At 43.4% G+C, this 16671-nt stretch overlaps 2 protein-coding genes across 8 annotated transcripts in view; both read right to left on the bottom strand.

Moving 5' to 3' along the window:
* Window positions 1-16671, bottom strand: part of LOC143923394 (uncharacterized) — a 372703-nt gene that overhangs the window by 110048 nt on the left and 245984 nt on the right. The window lies entirely within an intron of this gene.
* LOC143923396 (uncharacterized) overlaps window positions 1-16671 on the bottom strand; it is a 60757-nt gene that overhangs the window by 38987 nt on the left and 5099 nt on the right. For both annotated transcript variants that reach the window (XM_077447053.1, XM_077447052.1), the window contains 4 exons: window positions 9296-9336; window positions 8906-9155; window positions 3054-3236; window positions 1328-1411 (listed from right to left, as the gene is read on the bottom strand). In XM_077447053.1, coding sequence (XP_077303179.1) covers window positions 1328-1411; window positions 3054-3236; window positions 8906-9155; window positions 9296-9336 — 558 coding nt within the window. The remainder of the gene's footprint in view (window positions 1-1327; window positions 1412-3053; window positions 3237-8905; window positions 9156-9295; window positions 9337-16671) is intronic.

Below are 16671 nucleotides of genomic sequence, written 5' to 3'. Positions count from 1 at the left end.
TAGTAACACACATAAAAGCACCTACTGCTTTAGCATGCATTTTTGATGCTTTTGTGTTTTTTTTTTTAAGCTTTAATGAAGTTTGAAAAATGCCCTGTGTGTGTTGGCTTACAATTTCTTTTCCAATTCATGAAACACAAAGTGAAGCTAACTCTGAAGCTCCCCTCTACCGCTGCAGGGAACGCTGTGATGGACTTCTATGGAGGCTTTGGAGATACGGTGAAGCTCCAAGAAAGCAACGTGGGGTATAATTTCTGAAGTGAAGCAAAGCAAACTCAATAGTTTGTGCTGGACTGTAAGGTAACCATTATACAAGTATACTTGATATTTCCATATTCTTCTTTCCTATCTCAAGCATGTTTTAGAGTACAACTAACATATTTGGAGACTTCAGAACTTAAGGAAACATAAGAAGAAGGGTTCATTAGTTAATAGTATACTATTAGTATACTGGTAATAGTATACTCAGTCTATATTTCTCTTTCCTTCCCATGTTTTGTAGCATGTTTTGGAGTAAAAAATACATATAGGGAAATTTCAAGCAATGCTGGCCAGAAAAGGTTTTCCAACAAGCTTGTCCCCCTCTTAGTACCATAATGATGATGGCACAATTCAAAGTTGACCTATATGTAGTTTCATTCTTTCTTCCCTCCTTTCTTTCTTACTTTCTTCCCTCTTTCTTTCTTTATCCCCTCCTTTCTTTATTTCTCCCCTCCTTTCTTTCTTTTTTTCTTTCTTCCCTCCCTCATTTCTTTCTTTCTTTCTTCCCTCCTTTCTTTCTTTCTTTCTTTCTTCCCTCCTTTCTTTCTTTCTTTCTTCCCTCCTTTCTTTCTTTCTTTCTTTCTTCCCTCCTTTCTTTCTTCCCTCCTTTCTTTCTTTCTTTCTTCCCCCCTTTCTTTCTTTCTTTCTTTCTTCCCTCCTTTCTTTCTTTCTTTCTTTCTTCCCTCCTTTCTTTCTTTCTTTCTTTCTTCCCTACTTTCTTTCTTCCCTCCTTTCTTTCTTCCCTCCTTCCTTCCTTTCTTTCTTTCTTTCCTCCTTTCTTTCTTCCCTCCTTCCTTCCTTTCTTTCTTTCTTTCCTCCTTTCTTTCTTTCTTTCTTCCTTCCTTCCTTTCTTTCTTTCTTTCTTTCTTTCTTTCTTTCTTTCTTCCCTTCTTTCCATCTTTTTTTTTACAGTATATTTTATTTTTTATACTACAATATTTTTTTTGACAGAATATACATTTCAGCTCTACTAACGGGAATTCCATAAATGGCCAAAGGGGCGAACCTAATGATAACTCTTCAGCTATCCAGTAACAATGAACAATACATAAAATCAAATTTTTACCTTTTTTACTACGATTTGTAAATCTGTTTCTCAGTGTACCAAACAAACTGTCTTTTTTCCTTTTTTCAGTGCCAACATCAAGACCTATTGAATAGTTTAATGAAAAGATTTTTCTGTAAAATAATAACGGCCAATACATAAAATCCAAGTATAAAAAGAAAAGAGAAAGAGCTACTGTCTAGTCAAAAAATAATAACAAATAAAATAACAGAAGGCAGTAAAAGGGGTGATTTCCCAATAGCTAGCAATCAAACATGTGGCTGACAAATACAGACTTTTATTAAGACTTTTGAGTTGAAGTGATACTAAATTCTCCATTTTTTTTTTTTGTTAAAAATAACAAACATGTTATACTTGCCAGCTCTGTGTAGTGGATTTGCACAGAGCAGCCTGGATCCTTCTCTTTTCGTGGCCCCTCTTCGGTGCTCCTGGCCCCTCCCCCCTGTTGAGTGCACCTACAGCAAGCAGCTTGTTATGGGGACCCCTGAGCCAAGCGGCAGCTCCCTGTGTCCATTCACACACGGAGCCGTGCCCCGGCCCTGCCCCTCTTCTTTCCTCATTGGCTCACCGACTTTGAATGATAATGGGGGAAGAGGGGGCTTTTTCAGCCCCCAAAAATCTCATTTTACCATCGATATAAATATTACAATGTATGCCTATCTACTTTATGACTCATTTGTGCATTTTATGTATAATTACATGTAATTTGTGATTATCATTTGTATGTTCTAGTATGTGAATAAAATTCCCTTATGATCACCCAACTACTTTTTTGCAGTCACGTGCTTCATGCAAAGTCCCACCCCCTTTTTGGGGGCTGAAAAAGCCCCCTCTTCCCCCATTATTTACATTGGGATGGAAATGTATGACCTTACCAGGCCATTATTTCAATAAAAGTCCCTAGGGATGGAAATGTGTGACCTTACCAGGCCATGATTTCCTGAAAGTCCCTAAAAACCCCTCCTTCCGACTTTGAATGATAGGAGCAGGATGCTTCGCTGCTGTCTCAGCCAATGAGAAGGGAGAGTCCTGGGCAACTGGATCTATCATTGGATTAAGATAGGGCTAAGGTACGTATTAGGGGAGCTGACGGAGGCTGCGGCACACTGAAGGTTTTTTTTTGTTTTTTTAATCCTAAAATGCATCTTTTGCAGTTACATCCACTTTAAGTGAAAACTTGTGAATACAGTTTTCGTTTATGAACAATATGTCAATCATACAGCTTTTTTTAAAATAAATAAAGCTTTATGTATCTGCATCTCAGTTTTTCTGATCTCTTGAAGCCTGTGTCTGTGACTTTGTGTCTATATACACTCGCTCTAGCTTTAGCTTCCTGACAGTGACAATGGTGGACCTCTTGCAGTCCCCATCAAAGACACATGTGACAGGATGATAATGCATGATATAGAGGAATGCCTCAATCTGATTAATCTACAAGTAGGGGCGGGTACCATCATCCAAAATGATTTAGTAGGGCGAAATACCTGGAGCTGCCCCAAACATGACCCTCCTCCTGAGAAAGCATCCAAAGGCACAAAACATGTAGAGAACTGTGTCAAGATTTACACTTTGGTGCCCCCCCCCCCCCCCCCATCATCTCCGGGGTTCATCAACCTTTTGATACCCAAACAAAGAGTCTTTTCCTATGTTCTTGGGCCTTCAACAAATCGTTGTTCTGTATCAATGTCATAATCCTGTTCAGGTCTTATATTCAGTTCAAGCTAACCTTTGAGTTTAGTCTGGATTTTTGAACTGGAGTACCGTGTGTAGGTATCTTCCTCTGCTCTACTAAAGAGGAAGAGATGTCTGCTTTCTATTCCAGTAGAGTTCAGGTTCTGTAGAATCCGCCTCTTTCCTTCCTCACCGCTGTCATTCGCATCAAGAATCACCACTATCAGGGGCCTCAGTCCTGTACAAAATACAAAGAGGAGAAAACAAAGATAACAATAGAATTTTACTATACAAGACTTTTTTTCTGTCTCTTTTTATTGCTTGTGTGCCAACCTTCTGTTTTCTCTCAGTCAAGACAATGGCAGGACATTAGAAACAACTAGTCCAAGCTTTTCCACACCAAGGGACTTCTATAGATACACCACCTAGACTTCAGTAAATGCTAAATCATTGTTCGTGATTGTCATTAGAAATTGTGGGGCTTCATAGAGTCTGCCAGCACAGAACCCCCATTACAAACCTCCCTCCAAGCATAGCCCCTCAGCAGAGATCTCCCTGTGCAGACACCCCTGATACAGACCCAATCAATACAAATACCCACCAATTACACATGCAATCCAATGAGAACACAAAACAAACATCCAACAGTCCAATATAATTGTCTGGTCACCTAGAGCCCAGATGACAGATGCACACCGTAGGGCTTAGGAGTGCACCGCAAGGTTGTAGACCCTACAGCTCACTGCTGCGGACAGGGGTCAAGGTGATAGGAAGGGCTGCCAGAACACCAAGATGGATCCCTCCGGGGTTAGAGCGTAAGATTCCCTGGGGCGCGGAGTCTAAGAGCCAGCAGGTGTTCACCAGCACCTTGAGTGGTGAGGATGGACTTGGCTGCAACCGACTCCAGGTCGTGACCCCCAGGGTCTCCCAGCTCACACCCACAGTGGGCAACAGGAGGATAGGGATGGTGAGGGACAAGGCCAAGGTTGGAGTCACAAGCAGACAAGAATAGTCGGGGACACGCCAAAAGGTCAGGATCACAGGCAAACAGGGATAGTCAGGACACTCCAAAAAACAGTAGAAGAGCACACGGCAGGTAACAGGAAGCTAACACACAAAGGTTGATCAGCAGGATTGGCTAGCAGTGCACAGGTTAATATAGAGTTGTCTGATAGGAGCTAGAGTGGAGCCATGTCAGAGGATGGATTATAAAAGCAGTCAGGTGAGGGTCGGCTGGTCTCTAGAAATGAACACATTGAGACAGGTAAGCAGATTTATTGTATAACCATGACAATAATTTAATGGTAAAACTGATTTATAACAGAATAAATTCAACACATTTTGGGGGCCAAACAGGACTACAAAACGTGTGCAAATATAAAGGTACCCTTTGGCTTATTTATTATTTGTATGTCTATTAAAAACCGCTATCCACTTTCTTTAAACTCTGAAATGCTAGAAAAACTCTGCTCTGCCAAAGTCTTCACAAAATTAGACACACGGAGGGGCAAATAACCTCATCCGCATGTGTCAAGGAGATGAATGGAAAACTGCCTTTAGAACCAGATATGGAGGTTTTGAGTCCCTGGTTATGCCTTTTGGCCTCTGCAATGCTCCTGCCACTTTCCAACACTTCATCAATGATGCTTTTCGAGACCTATTGGACCAGTTTGTGATTGCTTATCTGGATGATATTCTCATCTTTTCTAATAACCTGGAGGAACATCTCAAGCATGTTTGTACTGTCTTTGAAAGGCTAAGGAAGAACCAGCGTTATATTAAATTGGAGAAATGTGAGTTTGAACTAATCCAGATGCAGTTCTTGGGATATATTATTTCTCCTAAAGGAGTAAGCATGGATCCTGAGAAGATCAAAGCAGTGGTGGATTGGCCTTCCCCTAGAAATGTTAAAGAGATGCAACGATTTGTTGGTTTTGCCAACTTCTACAGAAAATTCATAAGAAACTTCTCTAAAGTGGTAGCACCAATTACACTGAGACTGCTTTTATTAAGCTAAAGACTCTTTTCACTTCTACACCAATATTGGTACATCCCGATCCTGAAGTTCCTTTTATAGTGGAAGTGGATGCTTCAGATTCTGTCGTGGGAGCTATCCTTTCTCAGCGAAAAGATGCAGCTTCATCCTTGTGCATATTTCTCTCACTTAATGTAATCGGCCGAAAGAAATTATGACATCAGGAATAAGGAGTTACTGGCAATTAAGGAGGCCTTTTCTGAATCGAAGCATCTCCTGGAAGGGGCTAAGCATCCAGTAATTGATCATAAAAATCTAGAATTAATTTGTTCTGCCAAGAGTATGTCTTCTAGACAAGCACCTTGGTCACTGTTCTTTTCCAGGTTTGATTTTATCATCTCGTATCTACCTTGGTCAAGGTAGGGTAAGGGCGATGCATTATCAAGGATGTTGACTGAACCATGGCAGTAAGGCAACACTGAATGTACTATCCTGCCTCAAAAGAACTTCATAGGGGCCACAGGTTTCAAGACATTCTTGAGTCTCCTAAAGGAGGGGTATGAAAATTACCCTCTTCTCAATCGAACAGCGTTTGGACCCATGCACATAGTCTATATGTACCTGAATCTTCTTGGATTGAAGCCCTCACGTTGGTTTATGACTCAAAGCTTGCTGGGAATTTTGGGATTTCCACAACAGAAGAGCTCTTGTCACGTTCCTTTTGGTGGCCAAGCTATAGCAAAGATGTAAAACACTATGTGGCCTCATGCCTGACCTGTGCACTTTGTGGTAGATTTACTTCCCTCAAAAGAAATGGCCACTATCTTGGTCATTGTTGACTGTCTCACTAAGATGGCTCATTCTATACTTATTAAGGGGGTACCTTCAGCTGAACAAACTGCTGAGTTAATGGTTCCAGAAGTATTTAAACTACATAGAATTCCTTAAAATGTGGTGTCTGACAGAGGAGTACAGTTTACTTCAAAATTTTGGAAAAACTTTTGTTTAGCCTTAAGTGTAACATCCCTAGTGTAATGGTAAGACCGAGAGGAACATTTAATCATTGGAGCAGTACATTCCATGTTTTGTTAGTTATCTTCAGGGTGACTGGATGGCTTATCTTTCTACAGCAGAGTTTGTATATAACAATTCAATAACAATTCTAAACATAGCTCCACTTCTCAAAGTCCTTTTTATGTAAACCATGGGTATCATCAAGTTTTTTTTCCTGATATCCCTATCTCAACTCCAATTCCTACTGTTATCAACTGATTAACTATTTTGCAGGAGGTTCGGGAGAATTTGATTGAAACTTTTTGAGGGAGGCTCAGGAATGTTACAAGAAGTCTACTGATAGACATGGTAGATCACTTCCTACCTTTCATCTGGGTGACAAAGTTTGGTTATCAACCAAAAATTTGAAGTTCCATGTTCTACAAAGCTGGGCCAAAAGTTTGTAGAATCCTTCAAGATTTCTGCTCAAATCAATCTGGTTACCTTTTGCTTAAAACTTCCTGATAGTATGAAAATTCACCATGTTTTTCACATATCACTACTTAAACCATTTCATGAAAATCCCTTTTCTTGAAGAATTCTTCCAACTCCTCTAACCTGTTGAGGTACAGGGTGAAGTGGAATTTGTGGTGGAGAAAATTCTTGATTCCAGGATCTTTAGAAACAAGCTACACTATCTGTTCCAATGGGAAGGATATGGGCCAGAAGAAAATTCTTGGGAGCCTGAGGAGAACGTTCATGGCCCTATATTAACAAAAGAATTCCCTCTGAGGTTTCCTCACAAACCCAGCCTTAAGACATCTAGAGTATGCCTTGAGAGGAGGGGATTACAGTCAGGACCTGAGCTTGAACCTGGGACTGCTTCTGTGTTTGGTATTGACTCTTCCCACTGAGCTATCTGGGATGCTGGACAGCTCCCTGCCTAATCAATTGGACAATCCTACCTGATCCATTGGACAACCCAGCCTTGTGTCTTAATTGCTGTTGAACCTTGAACTCCTTGCTTCTCCCATGCACTTCCCTCGGCACCTCCTCTTTGCCAGGTGATTGTGGCTTGCTCTTGTCTTCCCTGCTGCCGGCTGTATCTTTCTACCACTCATGATCGACCCTTGGTTTGTTCCTTGACTACTCTTCTGCCTGATCCCAACTTGTAACTATTCGTTACCGACCTTTTGGCTTGTTTAATGACCACGCTGCTGTTTGATCCTTATCTGCTCATCTGCTGCTGGACCCCAGCTTGCTCACTCCCTTGTGGGGCAAACCTGAGGAACGCAACCTTGTACTAACATGCAACTAAATCCATTTCTGTCATCAGGAGCTCTGGTGAACACCGGTTAGTACTTAGACTCCCTACCTCAGGTGAGCCTGTGTCATCTGCCAGGGTGACTGTCTGTGTACCTATCCAGGCTGGTTGGTGGTAGTCCTGCAACTTCTATAGCAACTGCCTGGTGCCTGATTTTGACATCATGTCTGCAGTCTCTGATCATCTCGTATTATATTCACAGTCTCTGACCATGTCTTGTATCATGTCCATGGTCTCTGACCATCTGCTGTATCATGTCTGCAGTCTCTGACCATGTCTTCTATTATGTCCGCAGTCTCTGACCATCTCCTGTATCATGTCTGCAGTCTCTGACAATGTCTTCTATCATGTCTGCGGTCTCCGGCCATCTCCTGTATCATGTCTGCAGTCTCTGGCCATGTCTTGTATCATGTCAGCGGTCTCTGACCATGTCTTGTATCATGTCCGCGGTCTCTGACCATCTCCTGTATCATGTCTGCAGTCTCTGACCATGTCTTGTATCATGTCCGCGGTCTCTGACCATCTCCTGTATCATGTCTGCAGTCTCTGACCATGTCTTGTATCATGTCCGCGGTCTCTGACCATCTCCTGTATCATGTCTGCAGTCTCTGACCATGTCTTGTATCATGTCAGTGGTCTCTGACCATCTCCTGTATCATGTCTGCAGTCTCCAACCATGTCTTGTATCATATCCCCAGTCTCTGACCATGTTTTGTATCATGTCAACGGTCTCTGACCATGTCTTGTATCATGTCCGCAGTCTCTGACCATCTCCTGTATCATGTCTGCAGTCTCTGATAATCTCTTGTATCCTGTCCTCCTCTCTAACTATTTCTTGTATCCTGCCCATAGTCTTTGACTATACCTTGTTTTCTGTCTGCTGTCTCGGACACTGAATACGTAAGTAAACTAATGCCGTGTACACGCGACACGACCGGACTTTTCGACGGACTAGGTCCGACGGTCTTTCCGACGGACTTTCGGCGGAGTTCCAACTGACTTTCCGAATGAACAGACTTGGCCACACACAATCACACCAAAGTCAGACGGATTTGAACGTGATGACGTACAACCGGACTAGTATAAGGAAGTTCATAGCCAGTAGCCAATAGCTGCCCTAACGTCGTTTTTTGTCCATCGGACTAGCGTATACACGAACGGATTTCTCGGTTCAGCGGAGTTCCGGTGGGAAAATGTAAAACATGTTCTATTTCTAAAGTCCGCCGGATTTTGGCAAGCAAAGGTCCGATGGAGCCCACACACAATGTAATTGTCCGACGGACTCGTTCCATCGGACCTTTGCTGTCAAAAAGTCTGGTCTTGTGTACTTGGCATAAGTCTTATGCTGTGTACACACGATCGGACTTTCCAGCAACAAAGTTTTGTTGGCGGAAAAATTTGAGAACCTGCTAGCAAACATTTGTTGGTGGAAAGTCTGACAGCAAATGTTTGATGGAGCAAACACACGGTCGGACTTTCCAACAACAAGATCACATCCAACATTTCCAGTCGGAAAATCTGTCCATGTATGTGGCATTACAGTATTTTACTTTTTTTTTTCTGGTTTCAGTTAATTGCGGTTCTACCAGACCTCAATGACCTGTGTGGTTCTTACCCAAAAGTATCTTCACCGCGTCTTTCCATGGAGGTAACACAATGTTGGTCCAGTTTCGCCTATTACAAAGGCAGATGCAGAAAGTGTACTTGGAAGCTTCCTGTTTAATGTTCTTTTTGTCTTTAAATATGATACATTTAAACTTCCTAACTTGATCATTAAAAAGATTAGAACTCAATACTTCTTCTAGCCAACTGATGTTCATCTTCTCCGAACAGAAGATCCCAACCTTGTGTTCTGATCTCTGACCCTGAGAAGAAGAGTTTATATCAAATTTTAGGGAACATATGTGTAGAAAATAATGTAAGATGTATACTAGTAGCTGGTAAATTTCTCACTTTTATGCCAAGTATTGACAGTATTAGAAAAATTATATAAATAATGTTTTACCCCAGATATTCTTCTCTGAAGCCGCCTGGGCCTCCGGTGACCTGGTAGAATACATGACATTATAAATGAACTCCTCAATGATGAAGGTCAAAACAAATCTTTACGCATGAATACAGTTTTGCTATATATATATATATATATATATATATATATATATATATATATATATATATATATGTATATATATATATTTTTATTAAAAAGTGACAAAATGAGAGGGTGAATCTCCCTAATGGCAGCACAGACAGCAATCACAACATGACAGGGGTTCTAATCCCTCTATTCTCTCTCCACATTCCAAAAAATAAAAATAAATAAATAAAAGTTTTACTTTTTGGTATACTTTAACCTCTTACCCACCATCCTATAGAACAGGGGTAGGGAACCTATAGCTCTTGAGCCAGATGTGGCTCTTTTGATGGCTGCATCTGGCTCTCACCTCTCAATCCGATTGCATAGTGTGCCAATCTGTGGATTGAGCCCATTAGAAAGGCTGCAGCTTCGGCCTAGCTCCGGAGCTGTGGCCATCTTGGTACACCCGGCGGCGGCTTAGGTAGCGGCGCGCTGACGTCATCATCACCCGCCTCAACTGCTCGTGGATCTGCCTGCCTGTGTAGTGGTAAGCAAGCAGACCATTGTAGGGGAGATGGGGATATTACGGTGGGGGAGATGACGTGGATATTACAGTTATAATTGAAATTAGTCGATTAATCGATTAACCACTTAAGCCCCAGACCAATTGTCAGCCTAAGGACCAAAGGTCTTTTTACAATTTCGCACTGCACTGCTTTAACTGGTAATTGCGCGGTCATGCAATGTTGTACCCAAACGACATTTTTGCGTCCTTTTCTTTCCAAAATTGAGCTTTCTTTTGATGGTATTTGATTGCCTCTGCGATTTTTATTTTTTACGATATAAAAGGAAAAAGACTGAAAATTTAGAAAAAAAAAAGATATTTTCTACTTTTTGTTATAAGAAAAATCGAATAAACTAAATTTTAGTCATACATTTAGGCCAAAATGTATTCAGCCACATGTCTTTAGTAAAAAAAATGTCAATAAGCGTATATTTATTGGTTTGCGCAAAAGTTATAGCGTCTACAAACTAGAGTACATTTTCTGGAATTTACACAGCTTTTAATTTATGACTCATTTCTTGAGGTGCTAAAATGGCAGGGCAGTACAACCCCCCCCCCCCCCAAATGACCCCATTTTGGAAAGTAGACACCCCAAGGAAATTGCTGAGGGGCATGTTGAGCCCATTGAATATTTTTTTTTGTCCTATGGGATTGAATAATGACAAAAAAAAAAAGTTTACAAAAAGTTGTCACTAAATGATATATTGCTCACACATGCCATAGTCATATGTGCAATTGCACCTCAAAATCAATTCTGCTGCTTCTCCTGAGTACGAAGATACCACATGTGTGGGACTTTTTGGGAGCCTAGCCATGTATGGCACCCTGAAAACCAATTACTGCCTTCAGGATTTCTAAGGGTGCACATTTTTGATTTCACTCCTCACTACCTATCACAGTTTCGAAGGCCATAAAATGTGAAAATAACACAAAACCCCTCCAAGTGACCCCATTTTGGAAAGTAGACACCCCAAGCTATTTACTGAGAGGCATGTTGAGTCCATGGAATATTTTATATTTTGCCACAAGTTGCGGGAATATCACAAACTTTTTTTTTTCTGCACAAAGTTGTCACTAAATGATATATTGCTCACACATGCTATGGGCATAAGTGAAATTACACCCCCAAAATATATTCTGCTGCTTCTCCCGAGTACGGGGATACCACATGTGGGGGACTTTTTGGGAGCCTAGCCGCATACAGGACCCCGATTTCTGTGCCTATGTGTACCTACATGTCAGTGTAGTGTTTGTGCACACTTACTATGTCCTCTCCTCGCAGTCTGGTCAAAAATACCGCCCCGAGGAGAGGGAAATCACTTTCTCCCTGCGTGTGTTTACACTACACAGGCGGGGGAAGCTTCTCATTCGCCAGGAGTGATCGAGAGGGGATGGCCAACGGCCACCCCCTCATCCCGGATTGCTCCTGAAGCGAAATGGACTGCCGCAGCCAGCGGGAGGGGGTCCGATCGGACCCCCCACCCGCTGGAAGGCAAGCACATACGGGTACATGCTTGTGCCCGTACATGCCATTCTGCCGACATATTATTACATGCGGCGGTCCTTAAGTGGTTAAAAAAAAAAAATAGTTTTAAACATATTGTATGGCTCTCGCGGAATTACATTTTAAAATATGTGGCGTTCATGGCTCTCTCTACTTGGTATTGGATGTCAGTAAGCAGATTTGGTGGTACAGACAGTGTGTGTTGGTGGTCAGCCCCCCCCACCCTCGGGCCTGACCACCAACACACACTGTCTGTACCACCAAATCTGCTTACTGACATCCCAAACCAAGTCCCCCTCTTCCTCCTTCCCATGTCCTCTTCTTCCTCCTCTTTCAGCCCCATCTTCCCATATCATCTCCTCCCCATTATCTCATCTCCCTCGTCCCATGTCATCTCCTCCTCCATCCCATGTCAGTAGGGCAGTGAACTGTGTCAGTCATTTTTTCATTATTGTTTTTTTAGAGCCCCGGCAGCAAAAAAAAGTGATAAATCAGTAGAAAGTAAAAGTAGCAAAAGCTGATATTCAACATGGAAAATTGGTAAAATGCAGCAATCTATAAGCACCACAGTCCCTCCACTAGGCATTAGGCAATCACAATGATGTCATCCAGACTTGATATTAGGGATTCTGTATCCTCGCTGGAATATCTGTGCAGCACACTGTAGTGATCACAATACTAAATCAGGTTCACATAGATTATAAACATAGCAGAAAGTATAGTGAAGGGAGATTAGATGTGAGCATGAAGGCCATAGACAGAAAGCATGTCTGTTTTGATTTGAGGGCTGGGGGTGGTCAGTGTAGCAGTGGGTGTGACCACCTGTGCTCCATTTCTGAGGTGCCCCCCTGCTTCCGAGGAGAATATTCTGGAAGAGGGGCAGGGCCTGGAACTGGAGTGGCAGGCAGCTTGTGTGGGAGCCCTGACCAATCGCCAACTGGTATTGGCAGGGGGTGGGCCTCCTATATAAGCTGAGGTAACATGCCACTGGGGGAGTTGTCGGCCAAGTGAAGTGGAGGATGGCATACGAGACAGCAGCAGGAGGGCACCCCCATCTGGGGGAAGAGGGCACCGGGGAGAGCTGTGAAGGAACTTTGCCATTACACGGTCATTGGCAATGTCTTTAAGATCACATGGTCGTTGATAAAGAACTCCTGGAGCAGAGGGGCAGGTGAAGCTGTCAAAACGTATGGGCCTGTCAAGTTCTCCATCAAGGACTTGGGGCAGAGAAAGGTAGGTGAGTGTTACCACAGTGGAAGGCTGGATGTGCCAGGAAGTCTGTGAGGGAACTTTGCTTTGACACAGTCAGCAAAATCTTCCTCATTTACACTGTGAATGATGAGGAGTCCTGGATCAGAGAAGAGACCGTGGGGATCTGTGTCAAATCGATGTGGCCTGAGGGCACAGGATTTGCAATCTGGACTGGCTGGGAACAGTAGTCAACCATCCAATGAATGCTTTTAAACTACTAGGCCTCCGGGGAGAGGTTCTGCAGGCCTCTGGCCTAGTATCAGCGAGCAACCAGAGCCGGCTTAAGGACTTATTCAGAGTGGGTCCTTCTAGCTCATAGAAGAAGATGTGACATTACTTTACTTCAGGATAAGTTTTGTGGAGGAGGAAAGAAGTTCTGGGGACGTTACTCTTACACGGTCAAGAGTGATGTCCTTATGGATGGGGAATTCTTGGAAGCAATACTCTGCGGGAGTTGAGCAGAGGAGGAGCAACAGTCTGCATGGAGATTCAGGAGAAAGATCATAGCAATTATAAATGCACATCATCTCTTCTGGCTCTAACTACAGTGGAACCTCGGATTGCGAGTAATGCGGTTAATGAGCACTGTATTTTTAAAAATCCTAACTCGGTTTGCGAGTGTTGTCTCGCAAAACAAGCATGATTCAGGCCAAAGTGGAGTGCAGTACTGCTTTTGGCCTGAGGTGGGGGGGGGCGTCGGAGCCAAGCAGAAACAAACGTCATGCTCTGAAATGCACTGAAAGGCCCAAGTACAGCACGGCTGACCTCGGCAAATCTCGTGTAGAAAGTCTTTCCAAGGTTTGCTGAGGTCATCTGAAGTGTCCTCTGGCCTTTTCGGCCATTTCCGAGGCTCTCCGGCACCCCCCCGCCTCTGGCCGCATGCGGTATTGCATACCATTGAAGTCAATGTGGAACTAATTATTTTAGTTTCCATTGACTTCAATGGGAAAACTCGCTTTGATATGCGAGTACTTTGGATTACAAGCATTCTCCTGGAATGGATTATGCTCGTAATCCAAGGTTCCACTGTATGTGCTAGAGTGTGAAATCTTTAAAATAGGATTGCCATTGACCTATCCTATGGGCATGCCATATACCATTTTCCCCAACCAAGTTGTATCACCCCAATAAAACAAAAACAAAACTAGCAAAAGACTGTTCATTGTCTCTTCAAGTGATATATGGGAGTCTAGCATCGGGGTGAATTCGTGGATTGTCTGTTACTAGGGGCAACTACACCGCTACAGGTGTATTCACCGCTCTCCCACCGCCCCAAAGATGCTGCTTGCAGGACTTTTTTTCCTGTCCTGCAAGCGCATCGCCCCAGTGTGAAAGCTCTCGGGCTTTCACGTGGGCTGCTGTAGAAGAGGCAGTTAACAGGCGCTTTTCAGGCACTATTTTTAGAGCAAAAACGCCTGTAAAACGTCTCAGTGTGAAAGTAGCCTAAGGACTGTTCGCTCAACTTTGTTCGTCAAACAGTTTGACAAACAGTCCGCTCAAAATTAGCATGAACGGACTTGACCACACACGACGAACGAACAGTCCGCTGAAACCTAGCGCGATGACGTATACGGCACGTACGACGGGACGAGAAATTCGACGTCCAATACACTGCAATGCAACCTTTGCCGTGAAAATCCTTTCTGAGCATGCGCTCAACTTAATTTGTCGAACAAGCCTACACACGAGGGGACTGTCTGCTGAAACCAAGTTTCAGCGGACAGTTTTTCGGAAATTCCGAAAAACTTGGTTCAGCAGACTGTTCGCTGAAACTGTCCGCTGAAGCCCACACACGAGCGGACTGTCCGCTGAAACACTGTTCAGCGGACAAAGTTGAGCGAACAGTCCGCCCGTGTGTACGCGGCCTAATGCTGTGTACACACGGCCGGACATTTCGACAGCAAAGGTCCAATGGAATGAATCCATCGGACAATCAAGAAAAATCAGACGGAATTTACATTTAGAATATGTTTCAAATCTCATCCGCTCGTCTGTATGCTAGTCTGATTGATGAAAACCGACGCTAGGGCAGCTATTGGCTACTGGCTATGAACTTCCTTATTCTAGCCCAGTCGTTCGTCATCATGGTCGAATCCGTCGGACTTTGGTGTGATTGTGTGTAGAAAAGTCCGATTCGGTGGAAGTCCATCAAAACTCCGGACAGATTATATAATTAGCAGACCCACATGAAACTTTACCTGGGGGGGGGGGGATAACATAAATTGTGAAATATCAAAGTATTTCAGACACCACCTGTAACATAACATACCACTTCCTACATACATGTGTGTACAGACACAGCTACTCCCCAGAATCTGCAGGGGGGAGGAGCCAGGACATTGATGCAGAAAGGAGCCCTGTCATTGCATGCTGATGACTGGAGGGGCGTGTCCGGGAGAGCTCTTCCTGCCAATCACCTCTGATCCCTCCCCAGCACTCCACTCCCCATCTCCTCCATCTGCTGCAGGGATGAGCTCCGTGGAATGTAAGCAGCAATCTCTGTCTTCTCCTCCTGCCGCCCGATCTCCTCAATGATCTGCAGCTCTGCCACATGTGATGTGAAGGAGATCAGGCACTGGGGGGGGGGGGGGGGAGTGGCAGAAGGAGAACATCAGATGAGACCAGCAGGTACCCCCACCCCCAATTTCAGTCCTATTACCGGTCACAAGAAGCTGTCCCACCATGGTCGTGAGACCCTCTAAACTTTCGGTCACTCTGCCATACTTCCTGGTTGCAACCACAAGCTCACTCTTCACAGGCGCCGCTGATTAGACGCCTCTGGATGCACTTCTGATTCGATTGGTGGAGGTGGCCTTAAACTTTTCCGCCCACCTCCCCATTCACTAATCCCAGCAGAAGTGTATCCCGAGGCGTCTAACTGGCGGCGCCTGTGGGGAGTAAACTTGGAGTTGCCCCGCCAACCAGGAAGTGTGGCGGAGTGGCCGAAAGTGACTGTGAATCATCCAGCCTTCAGTGAAAATACCTTGGGGGCCCGAGCCTCTCGGGACTCTAGGGCCCATTGGGATGCCCGGGCCCCTTAAATGAGTGTGGGCTTTACCCCTCAGATGGCGGGTCTGCTGCCAGGACCCGCTGATCGGTGTGGAGAGACAAAGAGCAGAGCTCTGCCTGTGTAAACAAGGCAGAGCTCCGTCCTCTCAGCAGGGATGGGCTGAATTTTGTCTCCCTGCAAAGCAGGGAATAAAAATCCATCACATCTTATAGTAAAAGCAGCACACAGTACACATAATCACTATGTGTACTAGGCACGCAGGTAATCCTTTGATCGCTCTAGATGTTTAACCCCTTCCCAGCCAGTGTCATTAGTACAGTGACAGTGCATATTTTTAGCACTAATTACTGTGTTCCCACAAAGTGTTAGAAGTGTCAATCAGTATCTGATTGTTCGCCGCAATATTGCAATCCCACTATAGGTCACTGATCTCCGCCATTACTACTATTTAAAAAAAAAAATAACAATTCAGGGATATATACCATTGTTAGCAGCAATCAATCAATATACGCTTATTGAGATTTTTGTTTTACCAAAAATATGTAGCAGAATACATATTGGCCTAAATTTTTGAAAAAAAATTATTTTTTTTACTTTTTTTTGCATGTTTTAAAGTGAAAGTAAAAAAAAAAATTACTATTTTTTTCTTTTAAAATTGTCAGTTTTTTTTGTTTAGAGTGCAAAAAAATAACTAAAAAGCAGAGGCGATACCACCAAAAGAAAACTCTATATTGGGGGGGAAAAAAAATACGTACATTTTTTAAATTCATTTATGCACAGCGCTGCATGACCGCACAATTGTCAGTTTAAGTATTGCAGTGCCATATAGCAAAATATGGCCTGGTCATGAAGGGAGGGTATATCTTCCAGAGGTCAAGTGGTTAATAAAGATGAAAGGAAGATACAAATTAAGAAAGGTTGGACTGTAGTCCTGGTTGAAGCTCCTGAAAGGAGCCTTGACTTTTGATGAGTTG

The sequence above is a fragment of the Lithobates pipiens genome, unplaced genomic scaffold (genome assembly GCF_037356315.1).
Source record: "Lithobates pipiens isolate NorthernLeopardFrog02 unplaced genomic scaffold, aLitPip1_a1.2 Scaffold_22, whole genome shotgun sequence".
Classification (NCBI taxonomy): domain Eukaryota; kingdom Metazoa; phylum Chordata; class Amphibia; order Anura; family Ranidae; genus Lithobates; species Lithobates pipiens.
This window is presented reverse-complemented; position numbering and strand designations above follow the sequence as displayed.